This window comes from Elgaria multicarinata, chromosome 2, assembly GCF_023053635.1.
Source record: "Elgaria multicarinata webbii isolate HBS135686 ecotype San Diego chromosome 2, rElgMul1.1.pri, whole genome shotgun sequence".
In the NCBI taxonomy this organism is placed as follows: Eukaryota; Metazoa; Chordata; class Lepidosauria; order Squamata; family Anguidae; genus Elgaria; species Elgaria multicarinata.
The window spans coordinates 66787681-66801502 of NC_086172.1; the positions used below are offsets into that span (position 1 = coordinate 66787681).

The following is a 13822-nucleotide window of genomic DNA, read 5'->3' on the forward strand; positions in this document are numbered from 1 at the left end:
TCTGTATGTCAACTTTCTGTTTTGTTTTTATCCGCAGATGTTTCCATGAATGCTGAGGTGAGCACTGGAGACCCTGCTCTGTATCCCTTCAGCATCAGATATAAATGGCAGAAAGGGAACAAGTGGTAGTCTCTGCTTTGGCAAGAAGGTTATGGGATGCCATCCTGTAAGAGGCCTGCCTCTCCTAACCTTTTCACTGCCTCTGCTCACCTTTGGCAGGCAGTGAAAGCATATTCCTCCCCTTTGGGTTTTGGGATGACTTTAGTGGCTATGATGATGTTTTAAAATGGTTTAATTTATTTTGTTGATTGATATGTTATTATATGAATTTGTTAGTTGCTTTGCAAAAATGTGTTAATAGGAAATAGGATAAAACTAGTGCATGAAAATAAATAAACACATAGAAGTCATAATTCTGAAATACTGTAAATCTTTGATAACCTAAGTGTGGCTTGCCCTATGTGGCTTTAAGTGCAATCTATGTTCAACTGAAAATCATGGTCATCTAAACTTATAGGGTACATTGCTATTGCAACAAGCCAGGCAAATTAATATTCCCCTAACTGAGCAAATGAGTAACAGCTCATTTAGGTTGTGACCAGGATCCTAATTTCATGCCCATACTTCACCAGACCAACTTTAACAAAATTGTGTTCAGTTTTATTAACAGGAAATAGAAAATAACTGCTTCTTACCTAACTATAAACCAATCGGAAAGGGGGGCACTTTACACAGTAGTGTGTATTTATGGTATATTGGGTAGCCTGGTTCTGTATTAGTAGTCATTGTTTTTATTCTTACTCTAATTTAGTACACCTATTTAGAAATTGCCTGTAAGAATTGCTATATCTCAACACAGCCTCAAGAACACCACCTGGATGGTTCCTCCAGTTATGGGATGCTTCCAGTAAAGAGACATGTTAGCAAGTGTTTCCATTTCCTAAGAAGACATAAAGAAGCTACAAGGGAACTGTAAGCCTGATCTTCCTACAGTTCATTAAACCTTTAGCACTTTGCATAACTTTGCTAATGTCCGATCTTTAGACAATATCTTTACTTCAGATTACATTCCACCAAGCCTGATGTTTTTATATTTAATCCAGCTTTTAATTTGATTGTAGCATTCCTCAGTGTAAGGGCACTGCTCCTTATTTCACATTTTAAGCATGATGAACCATTGCACGAGGCTGAGGACTTTTCCTACATAATTAATTTGCAAATCAAACAGCATTTGTTTTCTATTTGGAACTCATGCTCCACACACATTTTGCCTGGCTAATATTTTCTGAGTAGGTCAAAGTGCAATATTCTATACATTGGAAAATTCAGGACCTTTCCCAGATAATCATTTCACAACCTTTATGAAAAGGTATGAATTGCATATCTGCAAGTATCACAGGCAGCTACTGTTTATGACATTACTTCTGGCAGAGGAAAACCCAATGTCTCTACTTGATCAACCATGTTACATTAGTAGCGATATCTACTTGTGTTGTGGAGTATACACTTGGGACACTTATTTAATAACAATGTGGAAAGGCTCTGGCCTGACTGCAAAAAGTACTGTAACAGCCAAAACGTTATCAGCAATGTTTTGATTGTTAAACACATTTTATCCTTCTGACTCTTTCTCCCATCCCCAAGAGGCTCTTTCTTTCCAGAATGTACAACACAACTCTTACCTCAATGGTGTACTGTTCAAAAATCCGAAGCTGAAGGAAGATGTCTAGCTTAATTTTTCTCTCGTGGAAGAGCTCTTCCATCTGTACCTGGGCTTCATCAAGCTGCTGGAGGACGGACTCTATGTGGCTGATGGAGCTATTGTGTGGCGTTTTATTGTTGGAGACTGCTGAATCCCTGTGGTAAAGATGAATAGTTAAAAATCCAGTGTTGAAAAAGGCAAGGAGAAAGAATTATAGAACTGTGCTCAGTTCTATAAATAGCTGAAAAACCCAAAAGTTGGAGGAAGTTGTTATGTAGGATTTACCTCTTTCAGTTTCTGAATGCCTGCATTTCCTGAATGCTACACAGTGAATTGTATTCATCCTTTCATATCTAGTGACATTTTGACCTCTATGCAGTAAGGAGTTGGAAAGAAAAGGGAAGGGTGTGAATGGTGCATAAATCTCTTGAGAACTCTGACTAGCAATCCTTCTTGATTTTATTTCAAACAACCACAGTTCTCTTCCAATACTTAGTCTACTTCAGAATCCTCAACATCAAACCACTATGAGTATGCTGTGAAAAATACTATTCACAGAATTCATGCAAGAATCTACTGCTTGCAGTTTAAGTGTGTCAGACAATTAACTATATATTAATATGGGGAGACTGGGATTTCTTGATCCATGTTCAGGCAATGCCTTTATTACGATCAATCAAAAATGTACAACACTGTGGGCCACCAGATCTCTTAATCATGAAAAATGTTACCCAAAAAACCAGGTGGAATGGGAGCAGGAAAAAAATGGCATGATACCTAACCCATTTAAAGTCTGTGCCACCTCTTTTTCTACTCCTGCTTAAGACTCTGACCTTGCCGATTTAATGACTTCAACATTGTAATCCTTCCCCCCCTCCTTTTCCTTCCCTACCATTTGTTTTTTGAAATCTTCCCTGGAAAAAAAGGTATGAAGATGTCAAAAGCTTGTCCACAATGTTGCACATTTTTTGTTGTCCCTGGCCAGGCAACGGTATTGCCTGCCCATGGATTTTGGCATTTTTCTCATGGACCAACATCTGTCCTATTTGTTTTATAGAATTTCTTGAGATTAAATAAAATTATAAACCCTGGAGCTTCATCATATGGTCACAAAGTAGAGTTAAAAACAATACTTTAACAATTTCAAAATGTCTCAAAGTAGAGTGAGTTAAACTATATTTTAACAAAGCATTTCCAGCCAGAAAAAAGGATTATTTAAACAACACAACGAACAATACTAAATTAAGCAGGAAGGAGATTCCCCCTCACTTTTTTGAACTGGCAGCTGCATTGCTGCTGACAGAAACCTTTGAGGAGCACTCTGCACTTTCCCTGTTAGCTGAAATACCAATATCAATATCCTGCACTTGTTTTACAGGAGTAGCATAAGCACTGCTACAGACAAGAAATAAAAATGGAGTTTAGAGCAACTACCAGAAACTCAAAATTTGACATTCAGACTAGTGTACAGGAAGAATGAAATCACTCAAGATAATCTGAGGCCCATTTAGCCTAACCCATTGCTCATTTTAATCATGTTTGTTAAGGCTCCTTTGTTCACACTATCAAAGTGGTTGGAGTGTGGTGAATAGCGTAGACACAGAGACAGAAAAAAGGGTGGTCCTACCCACCGTTGGCTCTGTTCTTGTCTGCTGGCTTCTGCCTTGCCCACTGCCAGCATTTGGCCCCTGTCAGATTAACTCTGAGGGAATACAATCTTCAATTAAAAAGGCCCCCACCCACTGCATTAACAGATCTCTAATTCTTTTTAAAAACCTGAATAGCAGCCCTTGGGGAAGGTGTTCAGACCAGGACCATGGTGCCAAGGTGGAGTTAAACCTTTGCCTTTGTCCTGATTTTCCAATGAAAATGTTCCCTTTGAAGCTGGTATATGCTATATGGGGGAATTTGCGAGGACTATCTGGGTGCTACTATTTTTTTAAAAAAAATATGGGAGATCCCATCACAGATCTCCTACCATCATTTCTAATTTAGTGCTCACTCAGAAAGTGAAAGAAAAGAATGTTTAAAACTAGCAATATTTTTTAAAAAAACCATTTCTTATAAGTGTTGAATATTCTTTACCAACATGCACCCTGCCAACAAACAGGTAAAAGCTAAGATCACATTTTTTAAAAAAGAAATCAGCTACTTCCAGGGCAATCCTATTTAAAGGCTGTTAAAGCCAATTGCATACAGATGGAGTAGATAAGAGACTGCAATACCATACTGTTGCTGTCTGGAGGAAAAATAGATATTCCATTGAGTTATCCATTAAGAGCACTCTGAATAGTGTCAAACTATATCTTCTAATTCATAATAAAAGTGCAATAGCTTTAGCAGCACTATGGGAAGAAATGAATAGTCCACATGCCACCACAGATCCTGTTAAAACAAAAGCTCCTGCAGGTGGTAGAATATTGTATTCAGTGTTATATGAAACTGTATGTTTTATTTAGTGGCTGCCAGACAGTGCTTAGCAGGGGCAAGCATATAAATCACCAGGCCTCAGTTTATAACAGTTTAACAATATTCTGTAAACATCTACTTCAAAATATTTATACCGTAACCATTTAATCATACTCGCTTCAACTTGTCTACAGTTCTTCTCATCTATTACACACAGTGCTGCAAGATGATTTAAGACTATTTTTATCTGTCTCTACAAATCATTCCTTGTAGTTTCAATAAAATAAAATATTCTGAATCATGCTAAATAAAATAACAGGAAAGTGATAAATTTTCACATTAGTTATGACCCTCTATTCAACTGTGTCTCTTGTGCAATGTAATGAACTTACCTGAGCTGCTGGATTAGATCTTCACCTTCCTTGATGACATTGAGGGTAGCATCTAGAGTAGCTGTTTGCTGCTGCTGGAACTGCTTAATGAGTTCTTGAACAGCATCCACAGAATCAGCACAGACATCTTCCAAGAGCTCTTTCTGCAGGTCTTCCATCCATGTCCACAGCTGTGAAGGAGGGAAAGAAACATACAGGAAAAGACATGGAGGGTAGAGGGCATAAGGGGGTTGGGAAACAGAGGAAGAGATTGGGTTTAACCCTTTAATCCTCTAAAATCAGCTCAAAGAGCATTTAATCAGAATACTACAAAGCACAGCATGTCAGATGCTAAAGGGCACTGAAAATTACACATCTTAAGCAACTTTGATATTAGATGAAATAACATTTGGAAGATCGCATTACTATCAGTGTACAATATGAGTACAAATGGAATGGGCTGTCTTTTTATCATTTTTATTAAGTAACTAGCTGATATGCTAGGCGTTGCTCGGGTCCGTGAATAATGTTTATTACATTTATTTGATAAATAATACCTTTTTATGCAACTTATTCATCTTAGGTTGGTTGTGTGTGTTTTAGTTTGGTTGAGTTAGTAAATTGTTTTGTTAGAATAAATAGGGAACTGTGTTAATAAGAACTTCGTGATAAACCACATTTTTTGTTTTACCTAAAATGCCTACAGCTCCCATCATGCCTTGGCTGGAGCCGCTGTCAAATCTTTAAAAACAATCAGGACACACAACACCTTTTCTACCAGCTAAAAAAGATGCAAATATAAGAATATGTTTTCAAAATATACCCAGCATTGCCCAGTCATCTGAATAACATATAGTAGGGAAGCAGATCTCAGTGATATCAGGACAGGGTGCCTTTGAGCATGTCCAGAGTTCGACCACTCAAAGACATGCTGTTGTATCTAGTCATGATTTTAAAAGCACACATGGCAGTTAGGAGGAGGCACCACAAATAGATGCAGCCCATTTATGTGGGTTGTTTCCTTTTATGTGGAATTGGATTGTCTGCCCGAGACTGACCTTAGAAATCACAATGGCTGCCAAAGGCTGGTAAGTCTGGCCTTCCACCCAAGGCATGCTGGGAGTTGTAGGCGTAAACCTAGGTTTTTATTAAATTATTTTAAAATACTTAAAAACCCCAAATTTATATTTTTAGTTTTTTTTCTGATCCATGTACATAAAGTCCTGCCTGGGTGAACAGTATTAAGGTAGTACCATATGTGAAAGTGGGTAAACATTTCAGGACATACATGACGCACACATACTTTCCGCTTTATGGATAGAGAAGAGAGAGAATACAGAGAGGAAGGAGAAGCAATGTATATATAATTACAGAATATAATCAAAATGCTAAAATATTGATGGATATATTTTGTTTATGTCACTTGTTTATATACAAGATAAATAGATTCCAGTTCTCATATAGGCTGTGGCTTATTATCATCCTTTTTCTTTCTCTGAACCCTATGAAAAGTTTAATTAAGAAAAAAATACTCCAAACATTTTTAAGTCAACCTTCAATTGATGGGTTGTCTTTTTTGTTGTTGATGTATTTGTACTTGTAAGGAAACTTGTGATTTGTAATACTGTAAATTAATACATTAATTAAGCAAACCTCCCATGCATTTGATACACGTTTTCCTATGAAGTGGAAAACCACGCCTGCTATTACTACGATTTAGATTCAGCGAAGTATATCTCTTCTGTAATTACTTGATCTGGTGAAGTGCAAATATTCTCTAACCTTGTTGTCTTCATGTTGTCTTAAAGACACTCAGCATTTTACAAGATCGGGCCCTAAGGCAATGGTTTCCCATCAGGATCAATAACTGAATTTTGGCTTTATTCTAAATCTATTGGGGCCCATATGCTATACATAGTATATTTTTACCATTTGCTTAAGAACTCTTTGAAAAACCATTTTGCTAAGTAGTAGTTACCGACATTTTGCTAGGAGTGGTTATCTTCTAAATGGACCCTTCCTTTAGGGTAATGTGGTGATACTTGGTAACTGCCTCTTATAAACATTGAAAAAATGGAAATCCTGTGATTCACTTTTTGAGGCTGAATCAAATATGCACTTGTGCTGGCTTTCCATTCACTTCAATGGAGAAAGGTTGACTCAATACACACACAGAGCTATGTATGTGCCGAGGTGCCCCATTTACTGAAGTGAGGGAGGAAACTGTTTCAGACATGCCCTTTTTGCACATAAAAGTACATCAGATAGGTTCTCTAGCGGCTCCACTACTACCTGCCAGTACTGCATGTTTACAATGATAAACAACACCCTCATAAAATGAGCACCAGGGAAAAGGTTAAGGAGCTCTCTCTTCATCCCCCATTGCATTTCTACATAAAATAGCTGCCTCCTGAGGCTGCGATTAAAACAAAACCTTCAGGGATTTATGATATGCATTTGCATATAGTGGACCTGTTCAGACAACAGGCTATGCCATGGTTAGGCTGCTAACCCTTTTGCAGCAAATGGTTAGTGGGTGTGTTTAAATTGTGGTTATGTAGCCACCATGGTTAGGAATGGTTCATATGACATGCTGAGCCATAATGTTTAGCTCAAAATGCTTAACCATCATGGCATAGCGTGTCACCTGAACAGGGTCAGTGTTGTTTGCCCCCTTAGTCCCTTGCACTCTATCTTTCCCAAACCCACTGTTGGCAGCGTAGCAATCCCAGATACCTTTTGGAAATCGCTGTTCTAATGAGTAACTATATCCAGTATCTAATAATATTATCTGTGGCCACAGCAGCCACTCTTTCACCAAAGTCATTTTGCAATGTGCTGCATAAATCTGGCAGTAGGCTCTTTAGAAAACACCAAAGGGTGATGAATTGATTGATTGTAATTATACTCTGCTACATGGCTCCAGTGCTCTTAAGGTAGTTAAATAATGAAGTGTATTTTTGTCTGTCCTTCTAACAGTGACCCAAATATATTCTAGATTGATCCACTAATTTGAAGTAGTCAGGACTATCACTTAAGTAATAATTTGTCTACATTGTTTAGATTAGAGTACCCAGGAAGCTGCTCGCTCCTGTGGTGAGCAATTTGAAAAATGGTAGTCAACGCAACGTTCCTCAGCCTCTGTGAAATGTTCCTAAGACATACTGGGCTATTCCCTGTCAAGCTAGCTCTGAGAAGAGAATGCAAAAATTGCATCAATAGCTGGTAATTAGACAGAGACACCTAATAATTATTAAAAAGTACATTTCCCACTCGCTGTGTATGCACATTGGTCATTAATCACTTGAGATCCTATGGCATTCAAAAGGGCTGGCATTCATCCTTGGAGTAGTAGAGACAGTGGGTTTTGAATAGCAGCAATAACATTTAAATCCCAGAATGAATTAAGGAAGTACATGAAATAGTGAAAATGAACTTACAATTAACAAATCAATGGAGCTAGCTGGGCAACCCATTAATGTCCATAATTAAATTAAAGTGTATGAGGGTGTATATATGAAGCATGGTCATTAAAGGAGGGTGAAAGGGCGACAGTGAAGAATATTATTTGATTTTCAATCTGTTGTTTTACAGAAATTCACTGTTGTAGCCTAGTGAATTCATGATAGATCATTTTTCTCTCCACTGGAAATCTTCGTGTTTTCCCATTCATTCCTTATCAGTGGTGAGCTAGGTGGATATATTCCCCAAGAAATTGTTATGGCTGTGGAATTTTTTACTCTAGTTTATGACCACCATATTTGGGCTAAGAAAGGAATTTTCTAGGACTAAACCCCTCCACACACACATATTGATACTCCTTTTACAGGTAGCAAAATTGATATTTCAGGGGTGATTGAAGGTGGGAGGAGTAAAATGTGAAGGCCTTACCACTAGCAATTGTGCTCCATGAGTCTGTGCAAAGATGCCACTTTTATTCCCCATAAGTCCCTTGGACCAATACTACATTGTCACAGAGAAGCACTGCCCTTGGCAGGAGGAGGTGTACAACTGCTATGAAACAAGGAGCAATGGCAAAGAAAGGGTGAAGTGGGGACGTGGTTTTGGCATAATTTTCTCCCCGCTCCTCTCTCAGATTTCAAGACAAAAGCTTTTGCAAGAAAATATTAGGCTTAGCTTTAGAATATTCCCTCAAATCAGACCAGTTCTTCCCCCTCTGTTTATTCATTCATTATATTTATGTCCTGCTTTTCAGGAAAAGATGGTTTCCAGGTTGAGCTACCATAACTGAAATTTGTAAATTTGCAAAATAAAATGATAGGGATGCACCCCGTTTTTTCAGTGAAGATACCTTGGCATTGATCCAACCCAGAAATTTCTAATGGTGTCATAATACTAGTACTATCACCATATATAGGAAACCTACCTATGATACACTGAAAATATAAAGGAAATAAAATATGTATAGTCATAGAAGGCTAAGACTCTCTCTACATATGTCCTTTATATTTTTAAATTACTCAGTTATTCACAGAGGAACATGAACACGAACATGACCAAGAAACAAAATGCAGGAAGTCACAATAGAGAAATGAGCAGGATCTATTCTTAATGGCTGGTGTCATCAAAGGTAGAGAAGAGGTTCCCATCCCATTGGTATTCCTGAATACAGTCCTTTCCTTTCTCCCATATAAATGAATGATTCGCATTTACTCCTATTTATTTATTTATTTATTTATTACATTTCTATACCGCCCAATAGCCGGAGCTCTCTGGGCGGTTCACAAAAATTAAAACCATTCATAATATAAAACAACAGTATAAAACCATAATGTAAAATACAATAAAAATACAATAAAAATACAATAAAACCCTATGGGGGGAAGTAAAGAGGTGTATTTGGGGATAATGTGGTATCTGCCCTCCATCATAAGAATGGATGATCCACACCCTACATTCAGGGATCCCATAGAGTGCCATGATTCAAGTAAATCACTTTTAGTATTACCATTGAGTCTGGTGTGAGTTTGACTCTGGCTGAGATCTTCCAAGAAGATATAAGGTAATATTAAGCTGGCAGGGACTTGCCTTTGTAACCTCTAAGCCCTGAACTTTATGTTCCTGCTGCCAACTTCTTTCTGTTCTGCCTCTCTCCTCTCCAAATCCATTTCCCGTTTCCTCCTTTGCATTTCAAAAAAATAAAATAAAATTATCTATGCCGCCTTGGGTTCCTTGGAAGAAAAAAGGCAGGATATAAATGCAATAAATAAATAAATAAGTTTATGGTGATGTCATCTGAAAGATTGTTGAAGCCCTGCCACAGATGTTTACCTGAATCATGGTCAGATTTTGTCATTAATGTAACCGGGACTTTCCCTCCTAAGAGAAGTGCCAGCTCCTTGAGTATCTATTTTTAAAAAATACTTTAAAAAAAAAAAAAAAAAAGAGATTGCTTCATGATTACCATTGGTTAGAAAACATTGTGATTGATTGGAAAGCCAATGGTATGTTGCAGCCCTAGTTATCAGGGGTGTCCTGGTTAACTCTGGATGCTGTGGCACAAGGAAAATAGGTATATGGTAACAGAATGCCATTTCATACACAAGTAAGTACAGACATAATATACTATCTTAAGTTCTGCAGTGGAGAATGCTAATAAAGTATGAGTGGTATTGTTTCAGTTTTCAGGTGGAGCTAAATCTGTCTGATTTACTCCTCAGGAAACATTCTCATGATCAATTGGGGGGAAATACCACAACTAGTGGTGTTGCTTCCCAGTGGTGTCTGGAGTTCTCTACAGGATATTAATGTATAATGTGATAAAAATCAATGGATATGTAGATTTCAAATGTAGTCACCATACACTAGAAGAAAATGTTTTGTTTACCACAATGAAAAGCAAAGCTGAAGTACATTATAAAATAAACTATAAAAATTACATCTATTATACATAATAATATACATTATAAAATAATGCATTTATTTTATACATTATAAAAAGATGTTTTTTGAATGAAAAAGTAGGGAAAGGCGGAGCGATGGATGAATCTTATAAAAAATGAACCAAAATGAAATCTGCACCCATCTGTACCGGCCAGGTTCAATAGGCAGAGCTATTCTCAGCATGAAAAGCACCATGTTCTACCTGCCTGCTGTTTAGCTGTTAAAGAAGAGGAGCTTGTCAGAAAAAAAGAGGTGACAACCTAATTCAGCCCCAAACATGGTTGAATACACAGGGATTCAAATTCAGAATTTAAAGAGCTAAGCATGCGGACCCCTTGGCCTAGATAGACAAATCTGTGAAACTATTTTCCCCCACGTTCATTTTTTTTTTTTAAAAAAAAAAACTCAAGTTCTTTCCATCCCATTTATGAAGAAATGTGTGAATTTTGGTAAATTCTTATCAAAAAATGAATTGAACATGATTCACTGCCCCCATCCCTAGAAAGGAAAGGATGGATTCACTGAAGAAAAAAAGGAAGCGTAAGATTTGTTTTTAGTAAACTAGTTATTTCCAAATGTCATAAATCTATAGCACTACTAAAGATTATCCAGACTAAACTCTTAAAACATTTGCAATCTAACCACACAGATTTATTTAAAATAACATTTAAATATCTGAATCTGCATTAACTGTTGTTATTCCTAGAGCACTGGCAACAAGGATTTGCATACTAACACTATTAGAATGTAGGTCTTCCTTGACTCAGAAGGTTTTAATCCCCTAGAGGTCACTGATGCCAGGGAAATCCTAGTACAAAGAAATTGTGGGTATTAATATGATTAAGAAGATATTTCAGAAACAATTTGCAATTGAAATCTGATTCCAAATTATCTTTTCTTTCACAGATAAGTGCAGTACAATTGCTAATCCAGCCTACTATGAAACCCCGCTAATGATGAACTTCAAGGCTCAGCAAAAGTGAAAGAATGAGCTAAGCTGCCTTTTAACCTGGGCCAGCTTTCATATGGTGAACCACACTGATATTGCCCACTGCAGGGCATTTGTCCAAATATCAGTCCTGGAGGAAGTACTAAGCAGCCAGCGCTCCGGTCTTCCCAGCAGGGATTGCCTGGGACCACTGTTGAAAAGAAAGTCAGGAGAAAGCTGCAGACTGAACGTGTCACATTTCCAACACCCTGCCATTCAGCACATAGGTTTGATTGAATTATGCCCTTGAAGTGGTAGTACAGCCTAGCTGCTCATAGTATAATCAGTGCTAAGTATAAGCAGTGAGTAAATAAAAGTGAGTAAATAAAGCAATGAGAAAGTAGAGGAAAGCAAAAATCCACTGGAAGGTAAAGCACATCTCCCCTCTAGCATAACATGGAGACATATGTCAATTACTAGTAGATAAAAGATGAGTTTACAGCTGGTTTTGTTTCATGTCACAACCTGTAACTTTCAATGATGTGTTGTGAATAGGGTTGAGAAGAACGTACTGTTTCTATTTGTAAAAGCTTTAGTGATTAATGAAAGTGGACTGCAGTACTCAGGGCATGTACAAAAGTGGACTAGTAGGGCATATGCATAGCACAGCATATACTCCATGGCTTCGGGTGCACTTCAGAGACTGCAATATATCTGCTAAAAATACAGGGGCCTTCTAGCAGATGGGGTGAGGCCAAATCCAGACCTCTGAGACACTCTAGACTTTCCTGAGGTCTCCAGTACACCAAAGGGGCAATGATAGTACTGACTATTCCTTGTGCCAGGAAGCTTATTAGCAGACAATACAAGTGGTCTGGGGGACCATGCTGGACCTCACCCAAACTGTTCTAAGGCCTAGAACCATGCTGAGAGGACCATCAGTTCAGTACAAAAATTTAATAAATAAATAAATAAAATACACCAGAAGCCACAGAGCAGATCCTAGTATAATACAGTGACATCTGGGCATACCAAGTAGATTGCAATATTTGTTGTCTCCCTGGTGAGCCAGAAGGCTCCAGAAATGGAAGATAAGTAGAGCAATTTCTGGGGACATCACAGGAAGCACTACATATGCTTTCTACATATTTCCAGGCAGGGCCTGGAACCTGCTGGGAAGCAGCAGTGCCCTGCTAGGTCCAATTAACAAGTAGTCCATTAGAAAGGCCAAAGGTGAATATTTAATCTTGGTCAGGCAAATGCCAAGGTCCAGACAAAGATCAAAGGAACAAGAGGCAGGTAAACAGTTAAAGGAAGACCTTAGGTTAAAGTCAGGTCTATTCTCTAGGTGATTCTATAAAAGAAGCCCTGTAATAACATCCCTGCCCATAGTAAAGGATTTGTAATGCTTAAAATCTGGTTATGTTCCAAAGTTCTGCGAAACAAACTGGTACAGCTACATACAATTTCGGCCCAAGGCAAATGGGCTTAAGGTAGCTATGCTTGCATCAGTGAGCATGCCAAGGCCCAAGGAAATGGAAGTGATAAATTCACAGTTCATTCATCTCACAATATGAAACTGTATTATTGAAGAGTCCGATGCTCATATGTTGTGGCTCTGTACTTTTTTAGAATGACTGGCAAAAGCACGTTCCCACTTTAAACACTCTTTTAATTAGTCTGTTATGAATCTGGAGCCAATTAAGAGCTCAGGAATAGTCAAGGACAAGCCAAAGTCTATGCTCACTTTACAGATCAAGCAAAACAAAAACAAAAACATCCACTACCACCACCACAAAACGGTGAAAGCACTCAATCTCAAAATGCTTTCTCCAGGTTTTCCCCTAAGAGATGCATCGAGAAGGAAATGATTTATTAGACTGTCTGGAAGGAACCATGAAGTTCCCAGCCTTTTCTCTGCCTTGAAACATTCCACAGATCCTTAGTCAAGGGATGTAGAGCCTCCAGCATCTACATATTTTCCTTCTGGACTGTATTATTATTTGCTAAAGATGACACAGGATTGAATCCTGACAGCCATCTTCAAGTTTTTTACATGACTTCCCCACCACTGTCTCAGAATTTCACAAGTAAATCACTTTTGACAGCTAGGAATTACTCTATGAAAACTTTCTACGCATTAAACAAAGTACCCTGCCTCTTATCTAACAAAAGAAAAGTCCTACTGAATCAATCGTTTCATCATTATTATTATTATTATTATTATTATTATTATTATTATTATTATTACATTTGTATGCCACCCCATAGCCAAAGCTTCTGGTCGATTTACAAAAGATTAAAACATTTAACATTAAATATTGATATTCAAAATTTAAAACCATAAAAACAGACAATATACAGTTTCTTAGAGAATCAACGTGATTTTTGTCATTGTATAGAAGTTTAGAGAAAAGGCACAATCCAACAAAGGTCAGTTGCAACTAAATGCCATTGATAGCAATGGAACTGGTATGTCATGACTAGCTGAAGTCTAGCCGATTTAAA

At 37.7% G+C, this 13822-nt stretch overlaps 1 protein-coding gene across 1 annotated transcript in view; it reads right to left on the reverse strand.

Moving 5' to 3' along the window:
• KALRN (kalirin RhoGEF kinase) overlaps nt 1–13822 on the reverse strand; it is a 559448-nt gene that overhangs the window by 196495 nt on the left and 349131 nt on the right. Inside the window, exons 12-13 of the mRNA XM_063116666.1 lie at nt 4504–4673; nt 1683–1857 (exon numbers count right to left, since the gene is read on the reverse strand). Coding sequence (XP_062972736.1) covers nt 1683–1857; nt 4504–4673 — 345 coding nt within the window. The remainder of the gene's footprint in view (nt 1–1682; nt 1858–4503; nt 4674–13822) is intronic.